At 36.2% G+C, this 18648-nt stretch overlaps 1 protein-coding gene across 4 annotated transcripts; it reads right to left on the bottom strand.

Moving 5' to 3' along the window:
* Positions 1–1579: 1579 nt before the first annotated feature.
* Positions 1580–16478, bottom strand: ca15b (carbonic anhydrase 15b). 4 transcript variants are annotated; one of them, XM_087275406.1, is made up of 9 exons: positions 16393–16478; positions 16095–16164; positions 15977–16003; positions 14403–14573; positions 14181–14332; positions 13328–13396; positions 13183–13255; positions 12943–13106; positions 1580–2077 (listed from the first exon to the last, which is right to left on the bottom strand). In XM_087275406.1, exons 1-9 carry the CDS (start codon positions 16393–16395, stop codon positions 1985–1987), a joined length of 822 nt encoding a protein of 273 aa, XP_087131532.1. In that variant the 5' UTR covers positions 16396–16478; the 3' UTR covers positions 1580–1984. The 4 variants fall into 4 exon arrangements, with proteins under 4 accessions (XP_087131532.1, XP_087131534.1, NP_998347.2 ...); XM_087275408.1 differs by having other exon boundaries at positions 1689–2077; positions 16095–16111; NM_213182.2 differs by lacking the exon at positions 1580–2077 and adding an exon at positions 10026–10924.
* Positions 16479–18648: the final 2170 nt, after the last annotated feature.

Raw genomic sequence — 18648 nt, forward strand, 5'->3', positions numbered from 1 at the left:
GGAAAGAGAAGTTGTAACATTACCGGCAATTTGCCGGAATGCTGCGCTGTGTGAATGCAGAAGGAAGATAATAAGCGCGTGCACGTCTAGAACGTGCTGACGTGAGACGTCTGCTTTAGCCAATCACAACAGTCAGACGCATTTACGTCCGCGCAGTTTGTGAGAATAAAAGCCTTTGAATATTTTTCCAGACACATTTAGCTGCTAGAAGTTAACCAGATCACGTTTATATGTTCTTCTTAATGCCAACTGTGTAAATAATCATCGATGAGATGCTTATGATATGCCGTTGTTTGTTTACCTTCAAGCTTTGCGTGTGCCTGTGAAACAGCCTGTGAGCGCCAGCACACGCACATATTATAAACATCTCGACATGCGAAAGTGATCCTGCGAAAGTTTTTCACAATATTGATCATCCACAGAGTTTGTAATTTAGTAAAACGTTTACAAATACAAGCGCAGCCGTTTAAAGCTCATTTGTGGTGAATGATGTCAGAATTTACCGGTATTTTGGAATGGATGTGTGAATACTTTTTTCCGGAAAATTTCCATAACGTCCTCGCCTGTGTGAACAGCGCTTTTTTGAATATACCGGTAAAGTCGTTCCGGAAATTTTCCAGATATTTACCGGTATCACTGTGTGAAAGGGGCTATTGATGTTTGGTTGTTTTTTTGCGTTGAAAAGTGACCAAAATCCAACATCAACGTTGAGTTCTGACGTCTACCCGATTTTAATTTCCAACCATTCATTCATTCATTCATTCATTTTCTTGTCGGCTTAGTCCCTTTATTAATCCGGGGTCGCCACAGCGGAATGAACCGCCAACTTATCCAGCAAGTTTTTACGCAGCGGATGCCCTTCCAGCCGCAACCCATCTCTGGGCACCATTTCCAACCAAAACAATAATATTCAGACTTGGATTTGTCACAAGCCTACTTGAATTTCTATTTTCTGTTAAACAGTGTTAACCACTGAGCCACCATGGCTTAGTTCCTTTATTAATCTGGGCTCGCCACAGCAGAACTAACCGCCAATTAATCCAGCACATGTTTTACACAGATACCCTTTCAGCTGCAACCCATCACTCAAAAATATCTCTTTTTTTTCTATTGTAATTCATAATAATAATAATAATAAATAACATATATATATAGCGCTTTTCTGGACACTCAAAACACTTTACACATTGGGGGGAACCAGACCAGCACACCACACACTAGCTGATTGTTGGATTGGAGAGTGATGGAACCAATTATAACATAGGGATGGTTAGGAGGCCATAATGGACAGAGGCCAGGATTCCAGAGTTACGCCCCTAATTTTTTTTTGAAGGACATCCAGAGATTTTTAGGGACCTCAGTTAAACGTTTCATGCAAAAGACGGCTCTCACTGAGCAGTATGGGGTCCCCATTAATATACTGAGGCATTAGGACCCAGATAGACCCCTGCTGGCCTCATAACACCCCTTCCGGCAGCAACCTAGCTTTCCCATTTGGTCTCCCATCCAGGGACTGATCGGGCACAATTCTGCTTAGCTTCAGTGGATGACCATGCAAGAGTTGCAGAGAGCTAACTGTCAGCTTATTAATTTTAGTTTTATTTGCACTGGAAGCTATAGAGAAATGTTGTTTAATTAACAATAACAGTAATGGCAGGATTATTATAACTATCACAACAATCTTATTTGTATGTATTTATTCCTTTTAAAATGGTGTAATGCATCTGGTATGTTTTTAATAGCCAAAACTGCTGTGAAGAGAATTGTTTTCACCTGAAATCTGAAAGAAAATATCAGTGCTGATGTCACGCTACTGAAAGTGCTCTGTCAGCATAATGAAAGAGAAGCTTGATTAAGCATGTGAAGAATGAACACTGAATAATAAAAGGACTTACGACAAAAGCACAAGTGTGACCAGTAGTGAACACCCACATTTATGACTTTTGAAAGCCGGGAAATGGAACAGTTTGTCCTTTTCTTCCCTTTAGAAATGCAATTTGATGCCTAGTTCAGTGCAGGGAGGGGTATCTTTGGTCCTGGGGGGCCATTGTGTTGCTCCAAGCCTAATCAAACACACCTGAAACAGATTTAAGCAATAGGCATGAAATTGAGAAAATTAACACGAAACTACACACACAAAAATCCAGGGTGAAACTTGTAACTCAAGCCAAGTTGTGATGCAGGAGCACAGCTGTATTATATCAGATGCATGTCCTATTAGTATTAGACAAGAAGGTCACAACAAGGCAAAGATCTGACAGAGATACAATATCACAATGTGCAGACACATTGTACTCTTTATCATCATGTGAACAAAGATCATATTAGGTTCTGTTCCGCTGGGGATTATTTGCTTGCAGGATTCTGTGATGCTGTCTGGTGTGCAGAGTGGCATTTATCTTATTAACAACTGAAGGTCATGTTCAAGTCGTGGGTGTTTAATGTGGATAAAGCAGCCCACGGATTGCTAAACAAAGGTATAAGTAGGCGATATCAAGTAAACGTTTGACTGAAAAATTGATGCTGACATCACTAGGTGAGTTTCCACACTTCAAACTGAAATTACAAATTGAAAATGCATCCATTTCACAATAGATTATTTTTAGAAAACACTTGTGTAATGGAAACAGCTAATTGAATTCACATAGTGGACTACAATATTGTGGATATTAGAAAATAAAGACCTCAAATGCATTGTGACAGAAAAAAAACTTCTGGAGACTTGAAAAAAAAAAGTAGAAATGATCTTATTGGCTCAGTTCTTGGGGCTTTTATAACCTCTAGAACAGTGGTTTTCCATTTGTAGGATGTGATGATATTGCAGAGGGACCACCAACTGTTGAGTTAGTAATAAAGTATCACCAAAATCGCAAAGCTGAAAGAAATGGAGTATCTGATGGAGTATATATTAACCTGTGCAATATTCAGACACAAGATGGCGCCAAACAGTCAAAAACACAAAAGCTGCATCCCAAATCGCATACTTATGCACTATTCTGCGCCATTTTGTAGTATAAATATTGTAAGTAGTGTGTTCACACTGAAAACTCTACAAATAGTAAGTGCACTTTAATTACCCGGATGATGCACTCATTCAGCCGGTAAAGTGAAGTGTGTAATGATGGACACTTCACGCACTCAACGACCGCAGGTTTGCTTACGTAGCGGAAGGGGCGGAGCTATCGGACGCACATGTTGAATAACTTTATTTATTTTGGATTGTGAAAGCAAAATTCTCCCACGAGAGTGATTGTAGCACCTCCCGATGATGAATGGGGAAATACTCGCGGCAGGTATTGTTTGATAATTCGGTCGTTTATTTCACTGATTTGGCAACTGTCAAACGTCATCAGGGAAACGGTTTGAATTTCCGCTTAGTAAAAAAAACATTAGTGTGCCATTTGGGACGCCACTACATACATGTACTATCCTGTTGAGTGTGTAAGTGCATAAGTACATAGTGCATGAGTGCATAGTGTATAGTGTGCCATTTGGGACGCAGCTAATGCTGACAGAATGAAAACAGCTGATGGAGTATACACTAACCTGCGCATTCAGTCATAAGATGGTACCAAATAGTCAAAAAAAAAAGAAGAACAGAAACTAAAACAGCTGATGGAGTATACACTAACCTGCACATTATTCAGTCACAAGATGGCACCAAACAGTCAAAAACACAAAGCCGACACAAACTAAAACAGCTGATGGAGTATACACTAACCTGCACATTATTCAGCCACAAGATGGCACCAAACAGTCAAAAACACAAAGCTTACAGAAACAAAAACAGCTGATGGAGTATACACTAACCTGTGCATCATTCAGTCACAAGATGTCGCATAAAAGTCAAAAACACAAAGCTCAAAAATGAAAACAGCTGATGGAGTATACACTAACATGCGCATTCAGTCAAAAGATGGCACCAAACAGTCAAAAAAAAAAATAAAGAGCTAACAGAAACTAAAACAGCTGATGAAGTATACACTAACCTGCACATTATTCAGTCACAAGATGGCGCTAAACAGTCAAAAACACAAAGCTGACACAAACTAAAACAGTTGATGTAGTATACACTAACCTGCACATTATTTAGTCACAAGATGTTGCATAACAGTCAGAAACAGAAAGTTTACAGAATGAAACAGCTGATGGAGTATACACTAACATGCGCATTCAGTCAAAATATGGCACCAAACAGTCAAAAAAAAAAGAGCTAATAGAAACTAAAACAGTTGATGAAGCATACACTAACCTGCGTATTATTCAGTCCCAAGATGGCACCAAACAGTCAAAAACACAAAGCTAATAGAAATAAAAACAGCTGACGGAGTATACACTAACCTGCACATTATTTAGTCACAAGATGGTGCCAAAGTCAAAAACAGAAAGCTGACAGAAACAAAACCAGCTGAATTGAGCATATACTAACCTGCGTTATATTCATACACAAGACATTGCCAAACAATCAAAATCAGTTTTAAAACAACAGCATACAGCACAAAAGATACATATGAATACCGATATATGGAAGTAAATGTATTTACTGTTGGTCAGGCTGAATGTGCACAATATACTGACATTGAGAAAGAAAACTTGCAGTTTTTAACCTGAAAACCCTGAAAGTTTCCATAAGCACTAATAAACTGAGGAAAAAATCTGTTTTTACAAAATATGCACACGCAAACTCACAACACATGCAAATTAGGGATGGCTGACGTGAAACTGATGTTTCGACACAGTGTCGAGATCCCGAAGCGCAAGTGTTTCGAAACACTGCACCGAAGCATGATCCGAAGCACCCAAGTCACGTGACTAAAGTGTTTCGAAACACCTAGTCACGTGACTAAAGCGATTCAAAGCATCGATCAGCTTAGAAACGTTTCAGGACCAGGTGAATCCTCATTTGACTGCCAAGGTCTCAATACAATCTCTGTCTAATTTAGCTTAGCGGACTGTGTGTATATAAATTGATTCAATGCCTTGCATGATGTTTTGGGTTCGAATCCCGACTTGTACAAATACTCTGAAATCATGGTTTTATGTATTTTAATCATGTTTCTGTTTTGTGTAGCCTAAATAGGATACAGCTGCAGTTACGCCATCAATTTAGCATCATTTTTGTAACACTGTAAAACAATAATAAATATTTTTACAGTATGGTTGGGTTTAGGGTTTGGGTAGACATTAATAAAATACAATAAATGGGACATTTAATGAATAATATAAATAATTCTTGATAACTTCAGGCCACCGTTTTTGATCTAGCAACAACCCTGTTTTAAGACAAAAACAAGACATATTTATTCAAAAATTGTTTATTCGGATATCAGACCAATGTTGAAACAAAACGATACAAGAGTAAAGCATTACCAACTGGTATTAAAGCTTTTCAAAACAACTGCGTTGGACTGGCTTCAAAACCTACTAGTCCTGCATAGAAGTCTGACACCTTAACCACTGTACTATGTTACCTGAAGAAATTCACGTACAAAGTTGGGTTTAATGCCTCAATTTGTTCAATCGTTCTTTGCTGAAGCTGTTTCAGTGCAACACATAAAAAATGACCACTAGATGTCACTGTAGAGTGAGGTTTCGAAACGTTTCGAAGCTTCGACACATTTGCCTCGACTGTTTCAGTGTTTCACGAAGCCTCGCTTTGCCCACCACTAATGCAAATACAAAAAAGCACTACAAATAGCACAGAACAAAACACAAATGTGTCCCCTTGAAAAAAACGTGACGTATCCGGCTGCTTCCTGTTTAGTCGGCTGTGTTATCGGAGATGAGAGGTGAGCTTTTTTGTTTATAACTGCATAAAACCGCATAAACAATTATTTTCTTTTATAAGTGTAAACTCATAGAAGAATGTAGCCTTTCAATATCTTTTACAGATCTAAGAGTCATGATTAGCAGCAGAATGTACAGTATTGGAAGTATGTAGATGTCTGAGGTCTGTTGACGGAAGATAGCATCAGAATACACCACCTGCTTGTATTGATTCATGGGAATGCCATTAAATGTTGAGGGAATGCTACAGTATACCAACTCATGAGATCAAGTAAATGAGATCTCATGCTGTAATAGTGTAGCATTTATTGCCATTGGCTTTATTGGTTGTGATTGTTACTAATAACGCAATCACAAATATCTAGTCTACAATTTTGAACCATCAGAATTGGCTTTAATTATAGCAATTATCATAGCCACACTACAGATCAGTAAACTGCTGCACTCAAAATAATGCTTGGTCTTTTCAATACAAATTTGAATTGAAATTGTAACTCAATTTTTAAGATTTTATATTAAATAGAATTTTTGTTAGAAGTTAAGGTTTTGTCATTATTTGAACTCAAATTTCCCACCAGTCACACACCGATAAGACATTTATATAAGATCTAGATTAGGGTCATGATATCAGGTGACCAAAATTCAACGCCTAGCCAGCTTTCAAGGACAATGTTATTTTGATGTCCAATAATCACGTTGATGTTTGGTTGTTTTTAGGTTGTGTTGAGAAATGACCAAAATCTGACAAACGTCAGAAATCTGACCAGCGTCATACTGACGTCAAATACAGACATTTATTCGTCAGGTATGGCAACTAAAATCTAACGTTAGATAGACGTCATATAGTTGTAACATCCAAACAAGATGTCAAGCTGTAATAATTAGTTGTATATACAGGGTGGGCCATTCATATGAATACACCTTAATAAAATAGGAATGGTTGGTAAAACTAACATCCTGTTTGTGACATTATTATACGTGAGGGGGCAAACTTTTCAAGATGAGTGGTGGCCATTTTGAAGTCGGCCATCTTGGATCCAACTTTTGTTTTTTTTCAAAAGGAAGAGGGTCATGTGACACACCAAACTTATTGGAAATTTCACAAGAAAAACAATGGTGGGCTTAGTTTTAACGTAACTTTATTCTTTCATGAGTTATTTACAAGTTTCAGACCACCTATAAAATATGTTCAATGTGCTGCCCATTGTGTTGGATTGTCAATGCAACCCTCCTCTCCCACTCTTCACATACTTACAGCAACACCGCAGGAGAAATGCCAGCACAGGCTTCCAGTGTCCGTAGTTTCAGATGCTGCACATCTTGTATCTGTAAAATGTCCCCTCACCTATACTAATGTGCTAAAAACAGGACGTTAATATCACCAATCATTAGCATTTTATTAAGGTGTATCCATAAATGGCCTATTCTGTATATTGTTGATTTTAGGTTGTGTTGGAAAGTGACCAAAATCTAAAAGGTGCAGTGTGTAAGTCTGACACCCAGTGGTTGAACTAGGTATTGCACTCCTGCAAAGCACATGCAAGCGCAGGTTGCCAGATTGACACTGATTTAAAGCTGATTTATGTTGTGTTCTATATAATAGCAGTGGCACGTCACAGCCATCCCTGTGTAAACTCTGGCCACCCCTTTATGATTTTTGCTGCTGATTGTTAATTTAAATGTCCTTACATAAATTCACAATATTTAAATAAATAAATAGCAGCCACTAAATTAATGTGGATTGATTGGATGCCAGTGACGTAGCTGATTCACTCTTCTGGCCACCCCTAAGACAATTTTCTGGAGGCGCCGCTGGGAAGGGTTGTGCATGTGCATTAAAAACCAGGTCTGCATCCAGACCCTTCCCACCAAAAACGCAATGTCCCTACGATGCCGAGGTCTGACGTCATGTTGACATCTTGTGCCTGTAAGGTTTAAGGTTGAGTATAATCTATGAAAAAAAAAAAACTGTATAAACATTCCTGTGCCCACATATTCATGGTTATTTTGTTCTTCAAACTGGGTTTTGTAACAAGTTTCGGTCTTTAGTGATCGAGTGGCCATTGAGAACATCAGCTAGCATAAAAAGCTCCCAGCGAGCTGAGCCATTTGAGCCACAGGGAGGGATATTTAATATTTCCTGTGATCTCTTCTATTCATTCAGTGCCCACGCTTCCTTGTTCTGGAGCTTGAGGTTTTGTGTTTGCCCTAGTCATCTATAAATAAAAGCAACCCAAACTATGACCCAACTCTCAAACAAACCCAAACTCTCAAAACTATGCTCAAATCAGGTCCCATCCAAGCAGATGGACAGTTTGACAACATTTACACAAGCTTTTGTCTACTGATTGTGTGAAGATATCATGTTTATTTTCTTTTGTGAAGTCATAAAATGACCCCCCCCCCCCCCCCCACACACACACACACACACACACACCAGTTACTAGAGCAAATTAAACTATGTAAATTCAGAGGGCAATTCATCCCTACAGAATCCCAGAGAAAAAAAATCCAGCTAAATTTAAAGCTCACTTTAACCAAACGGCTGTTTGTTGGATTGAAACCATTATTGTGGGTGTAGCGTCTAACGCAAAAACAGTAATAATAGAATATCCTGACCATGAGAATTCTCACAGGAATTTTTGTGAAAGGAAAGCTCTACCAGTGCTCTTTAAAACATGGCAGGGATTAATATCTTTCTGAAGGGGATTCCACAAAGTAGAATTAAGAAAGCCATGAAACCACATCTTCACCTAGTTTGATCCGAATCTATTTGTTGGTATTTGTTGCTCCAATATCAGTGCTGCAATGTCAAGCCTGGTTTATTGTGAAAATTTAAGCCCTGTATACAGTAAGTGCAGAACACAGGATTGATCACAGAATTTATGAAAATAAGCCACAAAGAAAACCTGACTTAAAAAAAAAATTAATAATAATCTGGTAACTCACTGATCAATTCCCTTTACTTGCAGGGAGTTAACAAACATTAACTAGTTTAGTTTGCCCTAATAGGAACCCTGGGTATCAAGACAAGTAAGGTTTAATATAATGTAAATGATGCATGGGCGCAGTCAAGTAATTTGGTGCTGCAATAATACTCATTATAAACCCAAAAACTGCCAATATAAAATGCCACATTACACTTTGGGTTGTAATAATCAGTCAAAGGCATCTCAATCTTCATTCGTTCTCTTTGTTTTTTCTCCCATATACAGAAACATTGATTAACGTGCATTGAGAAAATTAACCAATAAACAAGCCGACCATTGTCGGGATCATTTTCATTTCTGCATACATCCTAATTGGAGAACACTGGACATTTAATAAAAGTTTAAACTGGAATAAAATGTTGCTTTTTTTTTTTTTTACATATTTCTCAAAAGGGCATTTACATTATATTAAAAAAGGCATGCATACCGATACAAGATTTTTAAAAAATATATATAAATATTTCAAAAAATATAAAGATATATAAAAAAAATTAATTTAAAAATATATATTAAGTTAAATATAAATAATATTGCCCATTACAGAAATACTGTAAAAAGATATTAAATTTACAAAAATGCTTAAATTTCTGGGAAATTTTTGTAATATAATGCTATTTTACAGTAAAAGTTTCTTTAATTCAATGGCCGTTTATAAAATAAATAAGTAAAGCATTAAAAAAAGAAAACCCTGGCACCCCAGCTTCCAGAAACAAACTAAAATTACACATTTATTAAATGTATACACTTTTTTTTAATAAACAGTTCAGGGTTCCCTCTAAATGTGACCAGTGGACATTCAGGTTGTGCAAGAAAATGTACCAAATATTCTAAACCCTTGCCATTTTTATCATTTATATTTGATCAGTTTTTCCATTTCATCTAATATTTAAAATCTAATAAATCCCTTTCATTCAGAGTTCTTATCCTGATTAAATTTAATCTGCAATTTTCCATCTAACAAAGACATTTGAATTGACCATGCATATACAATTAGCACATGTCCATATTCAGATAGTCCACAACAAATAAAAACAAGGAATGGTTGAATTGTTCTTTGCAATGAATGCAGCCAATCTCTGTAGTACCCTAAATTTAGCTTGCTTTCATCCAGGCACAACTAATGTAGCTAGGAGCGCTTGAAACTTAAATCCCACATCTTTTGTTCAATACCCCTCTGGACCATTCATATAATTAAGGATTTAGAAATCTCATATTTCTCCTACATTGAAACAGACGCAATAAGTCAAACAAGGTTTAGGATTGTCATTTTATTAAACATTATTAAACTTTCCTTGACTATTATTCAACAAGACATTTTTTCTTTTGTTGTTTTTACAAACATTCACACAGACACAGAAGACAAGTGACATTGTAGAAAAAAAGTTACAGTGCAGTTTGTGACAAGTGAAAACCCACAATCCAAAAATCCTTGAATGAGAAGTCAAAGCAAGCAACGAGTTACAGATGACACGTACTTGTTCTGAGAAAGTGAATAAATCATGTTGCCCAAATTGTCAAATACCAAAACCACCACCCCACACACACACCACTTCAAACTGCAAAAGCATGCAATAAAAATGTTAAGAGTCCATTAAACAACATTAAAAGCCCACACATACAAATCAAATGTCTAAAAACCACCATCACTAAAACTACATCTTCAAGAACTTTAGCACTCAATCGTGGAATAAAACCGCCATTTGTCGTCCTTTTACAAAACTGCAGCAGAAAATGAGTCGAGCAATGAACTAACAAATTACCAAATAACACAAAACTTTCCATGACAACATTAATATACATTCAACCAGCTCTACTGACATTAAAAGACAAGTGACATGTTAACAAACATAGTAATATATTAAATAGTGTAAATGTTTTTTTTTTATCCCTCCATTTCGTGGAGCAGAGTGGTTCTACAAGAAAGCCAGCACGCAGTACAAGAATGTGAGACTCAGGATAGGGTACATCAGAGACGGGGATAGATTTGCTGCAATGGATGTTGGATTTAGAAGCCCAGGAGTTTTGGTACCTGCTACCTGTGACATCACAATCCTGCCATTGACTGGCTGAACGGATCTAAAAATGTTGGTCATTAGAGGAGAGTTGCTGGAGTTGTTGATGTAGACCGTTGTACTGAAGAGATCAATCTAGTGTGTTAGGTGGGAAAAAATAAAATTCAGTTTCTCCATTGACCTTTTCTAGTCCAATTTAAAGTTTATGCATATGAATCTTAAATTTTCATTCATTTGAATTGACTATACAAAATAGAGAATGGTCAAAACGGCAGACCTGGGAAATATCAGACATAATTTGACTCTGTATGCTCAGCCAGATGTAGAAGATCAATTAATCTGACAGGGTTAAATTAAAAGCAAAAAAAAAAAAAAAAAAAAAAAAGCCATTTTTTATATCTTCATTACCACTAGGGGCAGTGCATCAAAATGCTGCGGCTCACTTCAGGCCATGGTTGAGACAATATCCACCAAGTTTGGCGTGAATACGTTAAATGCATTAGAGAGAGAACTCAAGTCCATTTTCACAAGCTCTACGTTAAATTTGTTCGCAAGTTAAATCCATAACGGTTCGTCTAATCAATTTGAATTCAATAAATTTGTCAGCATGAATCAAGGCATCTTCCATTTATTCCATATTAGTTTTTGAACAATAAAAGGAAAACGTCTTTTTTCTTTTGCTCAAAAAAAAAAAAAAAAAAAAAAAAAAAAAAAAAAAAACTCAAATATTTGGCTTTATTTTTGTTTTGTTTTTTGGTTTAGGGTTGGAAAACAGATAAACAACTTTAATTTATCAGACACACACTGAAAGGCTCTTTCCTTTGATTGGCCAACCAAATCTGAGCTTGTGATGTCACCCTTAAAATAAGTCTTCTCCGAATCAGCACCCAGGCTTTATTTATTTATACCAAATTTACATATTCCATTATTTGATCAGTTAGCAGGCTTACATTTAGTATGCATGAATTAAAAAATGTAAACTAGTATTATAATTAATACACGTTGGTCATTAAAACAAGATCAGATTTCTGCCAAGCGTCTTGCTACTGTACACCTGACACAAAGCAAAGATAGCCATTTCAGAGCAGAACCTGGTTTGAATGATTGTTTCAGAGCTACGGTAGATCTAAATAACAACAATAGTAATATCACTATTATTAGTAGTAGTAGTATTATTATTATTATTGGTAGTAATAAAGTAAATTATTAATTTATTGCTCTCATTACTATTGTAGTAATAAGTAAATAATTTATTTTAACAACAACAACTATTATTATTATATCATCATCATCATGTTTTTAATAGTTATTTGCACGACCAAAACCCATTGCCCCTTAGTATTAATTTTTTTTAATAAATGTATTTATTTTCACTATTTAAAGTTTAGTTTATATAAAAAATAAAAAATAAAAATTATAATAAATCTATAAATAAATAATAAATCTATAAATAAATTATAATAAATCTATAAATAAAGAAATTTTATTTTGAGGGTGGTATCACAAGCTCAGATTTGTTTGACCAAGCAGAGGAAAAAGGGTGTTTCAACACCGCCTACTTGTATAAAGAATAAAAAAAAAAATAAAATAAAAAAGTTTGTTTTATTTACCCTAAACCACAAAATGTGTTAAGTACAGGTTAATGGTTCGCATCCAGCGTTTTGTTTCCATCAGCTTAAATTACAGCTCAGGCTAATGTTGTTTTTCTAGTTTTGTGGCAAGTAGCTCTATAACAAGGTGTAATGAACATCTAAGTAGTTGTTTTTGCAGGATAAACCCATGAGTCCCACGGTCACACTGCACTTCACCCCATAGACTTCCATTTATACACATGTGAATGCGACAGACCAGAAATGCAAGCTCTTGCGACAAGTTTTACATGCCTATATGCTCCGAAGCTCAAGCTTGGTGAACTCAGACCTGTAAAACTGCATCATGTGATCGTGACACCAATAAAAGAACAAAATGTGCTTTCTCTGTACAGAAATGTAAAAGAGCAACCGCTCGCTTTATCGATGTCTAAATCATCTGATTTCAATAAAATAAATAAAAAACTGGCAGCATTGTACTACAGAATTTGTATGCTCAAACTCAAGACCACGGCTTCTTACAAAATACATTGGTTAGAGGAAAGTAACACTCATTTTACTCACCAAATCCCTGCTGACTCTAATTGGGTCTTTGAAGACGGTCCAGATCACACCTTCATTGCAGTTTGGTGTGGTCAAGGAGCCCAAATACCGGTAGTATTTTGTCCTGTCCACTCCAGAAAGCAGATCATCCATGGAGAAGTTTCTGAAAAGGCTTGCTTTATCACCTGAAACAATTGATCTATCAACATCACTGACGCGCAGCACTCCTATCCTCATAGATGAATCATTTCCATGCATCACCTGCTTTGACAATCCTTGTAAGATACGACGTTAAAGTCTTCCAGCTCTCAGGTTTCCCAGTTTCATTAGAGGCCTGAGGGTGAGATTACAATTCCATCATCCACCTCTTAAGTTGCATCTCAAATATGAGTAAAAGTCAGTATACCTCAATGAAGACACCAAGAACTGCCAACGAATCACTGGTGTTACTGACAGGCTTGTTCACAATATGCAACTGAAACGAGAGAACACTTTTGCTTAAATCATGATGTTCCTGCTGAAAAAACAGCTTAAACCAGCCTAAGCTGGTTGACCAACCTGGTTTTAGAGGGGTTTTGGCCACTTACAGGCTGGTTTCCAGCCTTTTCCTCAACCTGGTCAGGCTGGAAAATGACCAGCTAAATGACCACGCCTAGTTTAAGCTGGACATAGCTGGTTTTGGCTGGGCTCCCAGCCTGGCAAGGCTGGTCAAGTTGGTTTTAGCTGGTCATCTCCCAGCCTGACCAACTAAGACCAGGCTGGAACTGGCTGGAAACTAGCCTGGCAGTTCAAAACTCTTTACAAACGAGTACTTTATCAAATAAAATGAGTCCTTAACTGAATTTACTTAAAGTTAGCTGCTGGGTTTCACAGTGCATCTACAGTATCTAGCCACTTTTGCGATATCTTGAAAATGTTGCATGTGACATTTTATAATAGAGGTAAGGTTGGTTTTATATTCGGATATTCAGACATTCTCCTTAATTTCAGAAAAGGATTCTTTGAAAACTCTAAATAGGGAAATCATGAGCAGCCAATGATTATTAAAGTACAACATTAATGTTGTTTAGAAGTCATACTTGCATGCTAATTCCAATTGAATATTCAAATGCAACATGGTAACCAACATCAAGACTACTAAATGAACAAAAAACAAACTACCAATATCACTTTATATAGACTATGTAAAACCCAAACATGAACTAGTTTCATTTGTACGCGTGTATACATCAGAACTCTATGGGACTGTTTAACCATACCTCCATTGGGAATCGTTTTCCATTCACAGTGTGTTCAGACCCAGGCATGGCACTGCCATTTCCCCAGTGAAGATGAAACTCAGTGCTGGCAAACCGGCCTGGCAGATTACCCCCTGCCACACGCATCTTCTTCGGATCCAACGTAACTTGAACTTAAAACACTGGTTAAACATTCATTAAAAACCTTGCGGAAAATTGAATAACTAAAATAAATCTACTTACTACTTGTGCCAGTGTTTTTAATCACAGTTAAAGCAGTGCTGTCATTGTAGCCAACGTATGTGAAAGAGGTCAAATTAGCATTAGCCTTGACATTAGCGGTTACGATGTTTATTGGAGATTGTTGAGTGCCGTTACAGTGTTTTTCTGCAATGATGGGCCATGTGACTTCACCTGAGAGGCAGAGAAAGCATTTTAAAACAGTTATTTGCACCAAAACACATTTGCTAGTTTCAAGACCTCAGCATTCCTGGATGCCATAAATAATCGAGGTAAAGTTGGCTTTATATTTGCACATTCGTTCATTTAACGGTCTATATTATTTACCTTTCTACTTTAAATATTTGGTCCGAAATGGCATGTAAACATGACTTCAAAACAACATTAGCGCAATTTATTTGACTGTGAACAATGTTGTACTTTAACCAGTTAAACTCTGCTGTTATTTTGGGATTTCCGCCTGGATTTTGCCTACCCACAGTTAAAAGCTTCCCAAATCCACATGCAGAGGTGTAAATGCAAACATTTGGTATCATTTTAAAGAAAACCCTTAGAATTTCCATAAAACACTATTGAAAATTTAAAATAACTGTAAATGTTGTTCGCGTTATAATAAACCCCTTAAAATAAATTAAAGAAATGTCTCCATAATCTATGCAAAAGTTATTTCGTGCTTTACAAGCCACAGGGACCGATCATGGTTTTCATATGTCATTATTTTGTTTGATCAAACATAACTGACTGTTTGGACCACGTCAGGCATATAAAAGGATTACTTATGCACATCACCTCAAAAACAGAGGAGAAATCGCCCTGAAGCGCACAGCATAAGAGACGACAGCTGTCTGTGCTATCTGGGGCTGCTTATTGATCATAAATGTATTGTTTTCACATCTGGGCCATGGAATTACCACGATTCATTTGGCAACTGTTTGATATGTGAATAGAATTAATTGAAAACAATGCTTTAACTGTATGAGCACCGGCAAGAGCTTTTATTTGAGCTATAACTTGTACATGTGTCATATTGAAAATATGAAAATGAACCATTGTAAAATACCTAGCTCAGATATCCAAAATACTTCGTATTTAAGTGTAAATACTTTTTTATTTATTATTATTATTATAATTATTATTTTACAGTAGAATAAAAACCGAAGATATGCATGTGCCTAAAATAGATTCTACACTTTCAAACGTGGGGGTCTGGTGCAATGCTAGCCCTTTAAATCTTAAAGCGAAAGTCGATGACGTCACGGACCCGGTACCGGGTCCGTCGAGTTTAACTGGTCATTTGCTGCCAATTTGATTTCCTCATTTAGAATTAACAAATACTATTTTTTTGAAATGATATTAAGGAGAATGTCTGAATAGCAGAATAGAAAACCAACTTTACCTCAATTAACTAATAGCCTAGCATGCCATGGAGCAGAATGCTGAAAAGCAATGGGGTTAAACAAACATGAAATGCTTTACTCTGTGTGATTGTAAGAGTTAATTAAACTTCTTAAAGTCAATTTTCAGATTAAAGAGTCAATTCTTAAACTAAGATTAAACATTTGGTTGAAAACACTTACTGCATGATGGACTGTGATAGCACCATGCTACAGAAGGAAACAAAAGGAGAGAATAATGTTTGAAATAATAGACATCAATCATGGAAATGACAAAGCAAACAAATGACCAAACACTTACAAATGGAGCCTGAAACACTGCACACCATGTGCAGGAAATAAGTTGCAAGACAGGTTAGGATTACAGTCATCTAGTTTTAAAGGAGATGAAAAAAATAAACAGACTATCTAGTTCTGTTATGGATTTCCTAGCATAATAAGCTGAATATATTTAAAAGCTCATATATATTTAGATAGCTTAAATACATTTCAAAACAGCAGCATTTACATCTCAAACTAAATTCAATTAAAGTGACATGTTTTAATGAGCATGTTAGTGACTCTTCATGTTTAGTATGAAACATTAACTGCCATCTTACCATTTTTAATGCTTAAACCTTTTCAGTTTTTAACGATCACACCTAATTTCCTCTCCTTAACAAAGTCAAAACCAGCTTTGTGTATTAAATCTGAAAACCACTGATTGAAAGACCTTATAGGTTTTCCTGAAGAGCGCACACAGACATGACTGTCGTCAGGTGAATACAGATTTGACACAGGTGCCACCTAAAATCTATTAAGGGATTAACACTCACTTGCTTCAGGTGTTTGGTACACTTCCAGCTTTTGATTGAAGCTGATTCAAGAAAAACAGGGAAGATGAGATTTGGACACACAGAAAATAAACAAAACACTTTATATTACAAGTGAACATGATACAGGAAGTCGTGGGCAAGACATAAAAAAAGTGGAATATGTTATTCTCATCAAATATTCATGCAAAATGAGCATTTTATTCATACCAATCAATGTTTTACAAAAATTACAAATATTTTTTCTCTCAGTCACACTAGAGTTTGAGCTTGCGAAATTCTGTCATACGGCGTCGCGAAAAGGGACAGGATTAAACAAGATGATCAGACATTAAAAAAAGCGAACGATTGGTCCATATTCTACATTTCTGAGAGGTCATGTTATTATTGTAAGAGGCTAAATTATCATATGCACTTGTTTATATGACAAAACATGACTCAAGAAGGTCCATACTGACTCCAAAGGCAGATACTGCTAAGATCAGGGCCTGGTATGTTGACATTGGGGGTTTTATGATGTGGTCACATGTTGATGTGTCAGTTTGAATCTCTCAGCATTTGGGGTTTAGTCACATCCCTGCTGAAAAATCCAGCTTAAACCAGCCTAGGCTGGTTGGTTTGTTTTAGCTGGTTGACCAGCCTGGTTTTAGAGGAGTTTTGGCCATTTCCAGGCTGGTTTCCAGCCATTTCCTGCCTGGTTTAAGCTGGACATAGCTGGTTTTGGCTGGGCTCCCAGCTTGGCTAGGCTGGTCAAGCTGGTTTTAGCTGGTCATCTCCCAGCATGTCTAGCTAAGACCAGGCTGGAAATGGCTGGAAACCAGCCTGGAAATGGCTAAAACCCCTCTAAAACCAGCCTGGTCGACCAGCTAAAACCAACCAACCAGCCTAGGCTGGTTTAAGCTGTTTTTTTTTCAGTAGGGATGGTCAAGAAAGATACAAAATAACTGTAAAACGCTGCTGTCTCTTTGCCTGACCTGTCTTTTCCTGGTCTGCTTCTCTCTTGCTCTGCTCTTCTCTTTCTCTGGAGTCCATCTTCTATTACTCTACTGCAATAAGGCTACCTTCTGGGCCTGCTCTCTTTGTCTCTCTCTTCCTTCCCCTTTGTCTCTTCTTCTACCTCTGGTAACTTTAATTTTACATTTAAGCTGGGTACACTTATATAATGTGTTTTACCATTTGATATTTTATCATTTTATACACTCATTTTGTATTTAATTCAGTTGTAACCATATCAAGTTATTGTCATTAAATCATTTCATTTTCAAGTATTTGTGAATTACACTCTAAAAAATAACTCAAAAGGTGTGTTACCACTACATAGTTTAATACATTATTGTAACTTAAAAATTCTAAAATGCTGATTAGACTAAAACTTTTAAATTGCCAGAATAATTTTATTAAGTTTTCTGAACAGGAAAATATTGAAAATTACATCAATTTAAAAATTCGGCTAATTTAAAAGTAAACAAAAATGTCAATTACTTTTAAACAATATTTAACTTGTAGCAACCCAAAGAAATTGGGTTGATAACTCAATTTTTCCACACTAATGGAGTTGTTTTGTATTTTTCCACACACTGATGTTTTTTGCTGTTTTTTATACTGATAATATGGAACACTACATGTTTTTTTTTACAATAAAAACCTGTTTTATAAAAAACAATTACCAAAAAACAAAAATGCTGTTGTTAAATGTATTTCATACAAGCATGAACAGTAAATTTGCTAAAAAACAAACAAAAATTAAACAATTACAGCTACTTAATTTATTTGAGGTTCTAAACTTAAAAACATGAAATTACGCACATAACACTGGATTTGTTTTCAATTTTAATTTAAAAAACTTTTTGAAACAACTTATTTTTTTGAGTTCTCCACTTAAAAAAATGGAGTTTATGCTAAGTAAAAATGCCTCTGATTGAACAGGAAAAGATTTGGCTAACAATAAAGTTTGTTGTCCTCATTTTGTCAGATGTTGTTGTAACTTGAATATATTATTGCAAACTTTTGCGTTCATTTTTTTTGTTTTGTCTAAATGTTTTT

Source organism: Danio rerio, chromosome 12 (genome assembly GCF_052040795.2).
Source record: "Danio rerio strain M-AB ecotype USA chromosome 12, GRCz13ab, whole genome shotgun sequence".
In the NCBI taxonomy this organism is placed as follows: domain Eukaryota; kingdom Metazoa; phylum Chordata; class Actinopteri; order Cypriniformes; family Danionidae; genus Danio; species Danio rerio.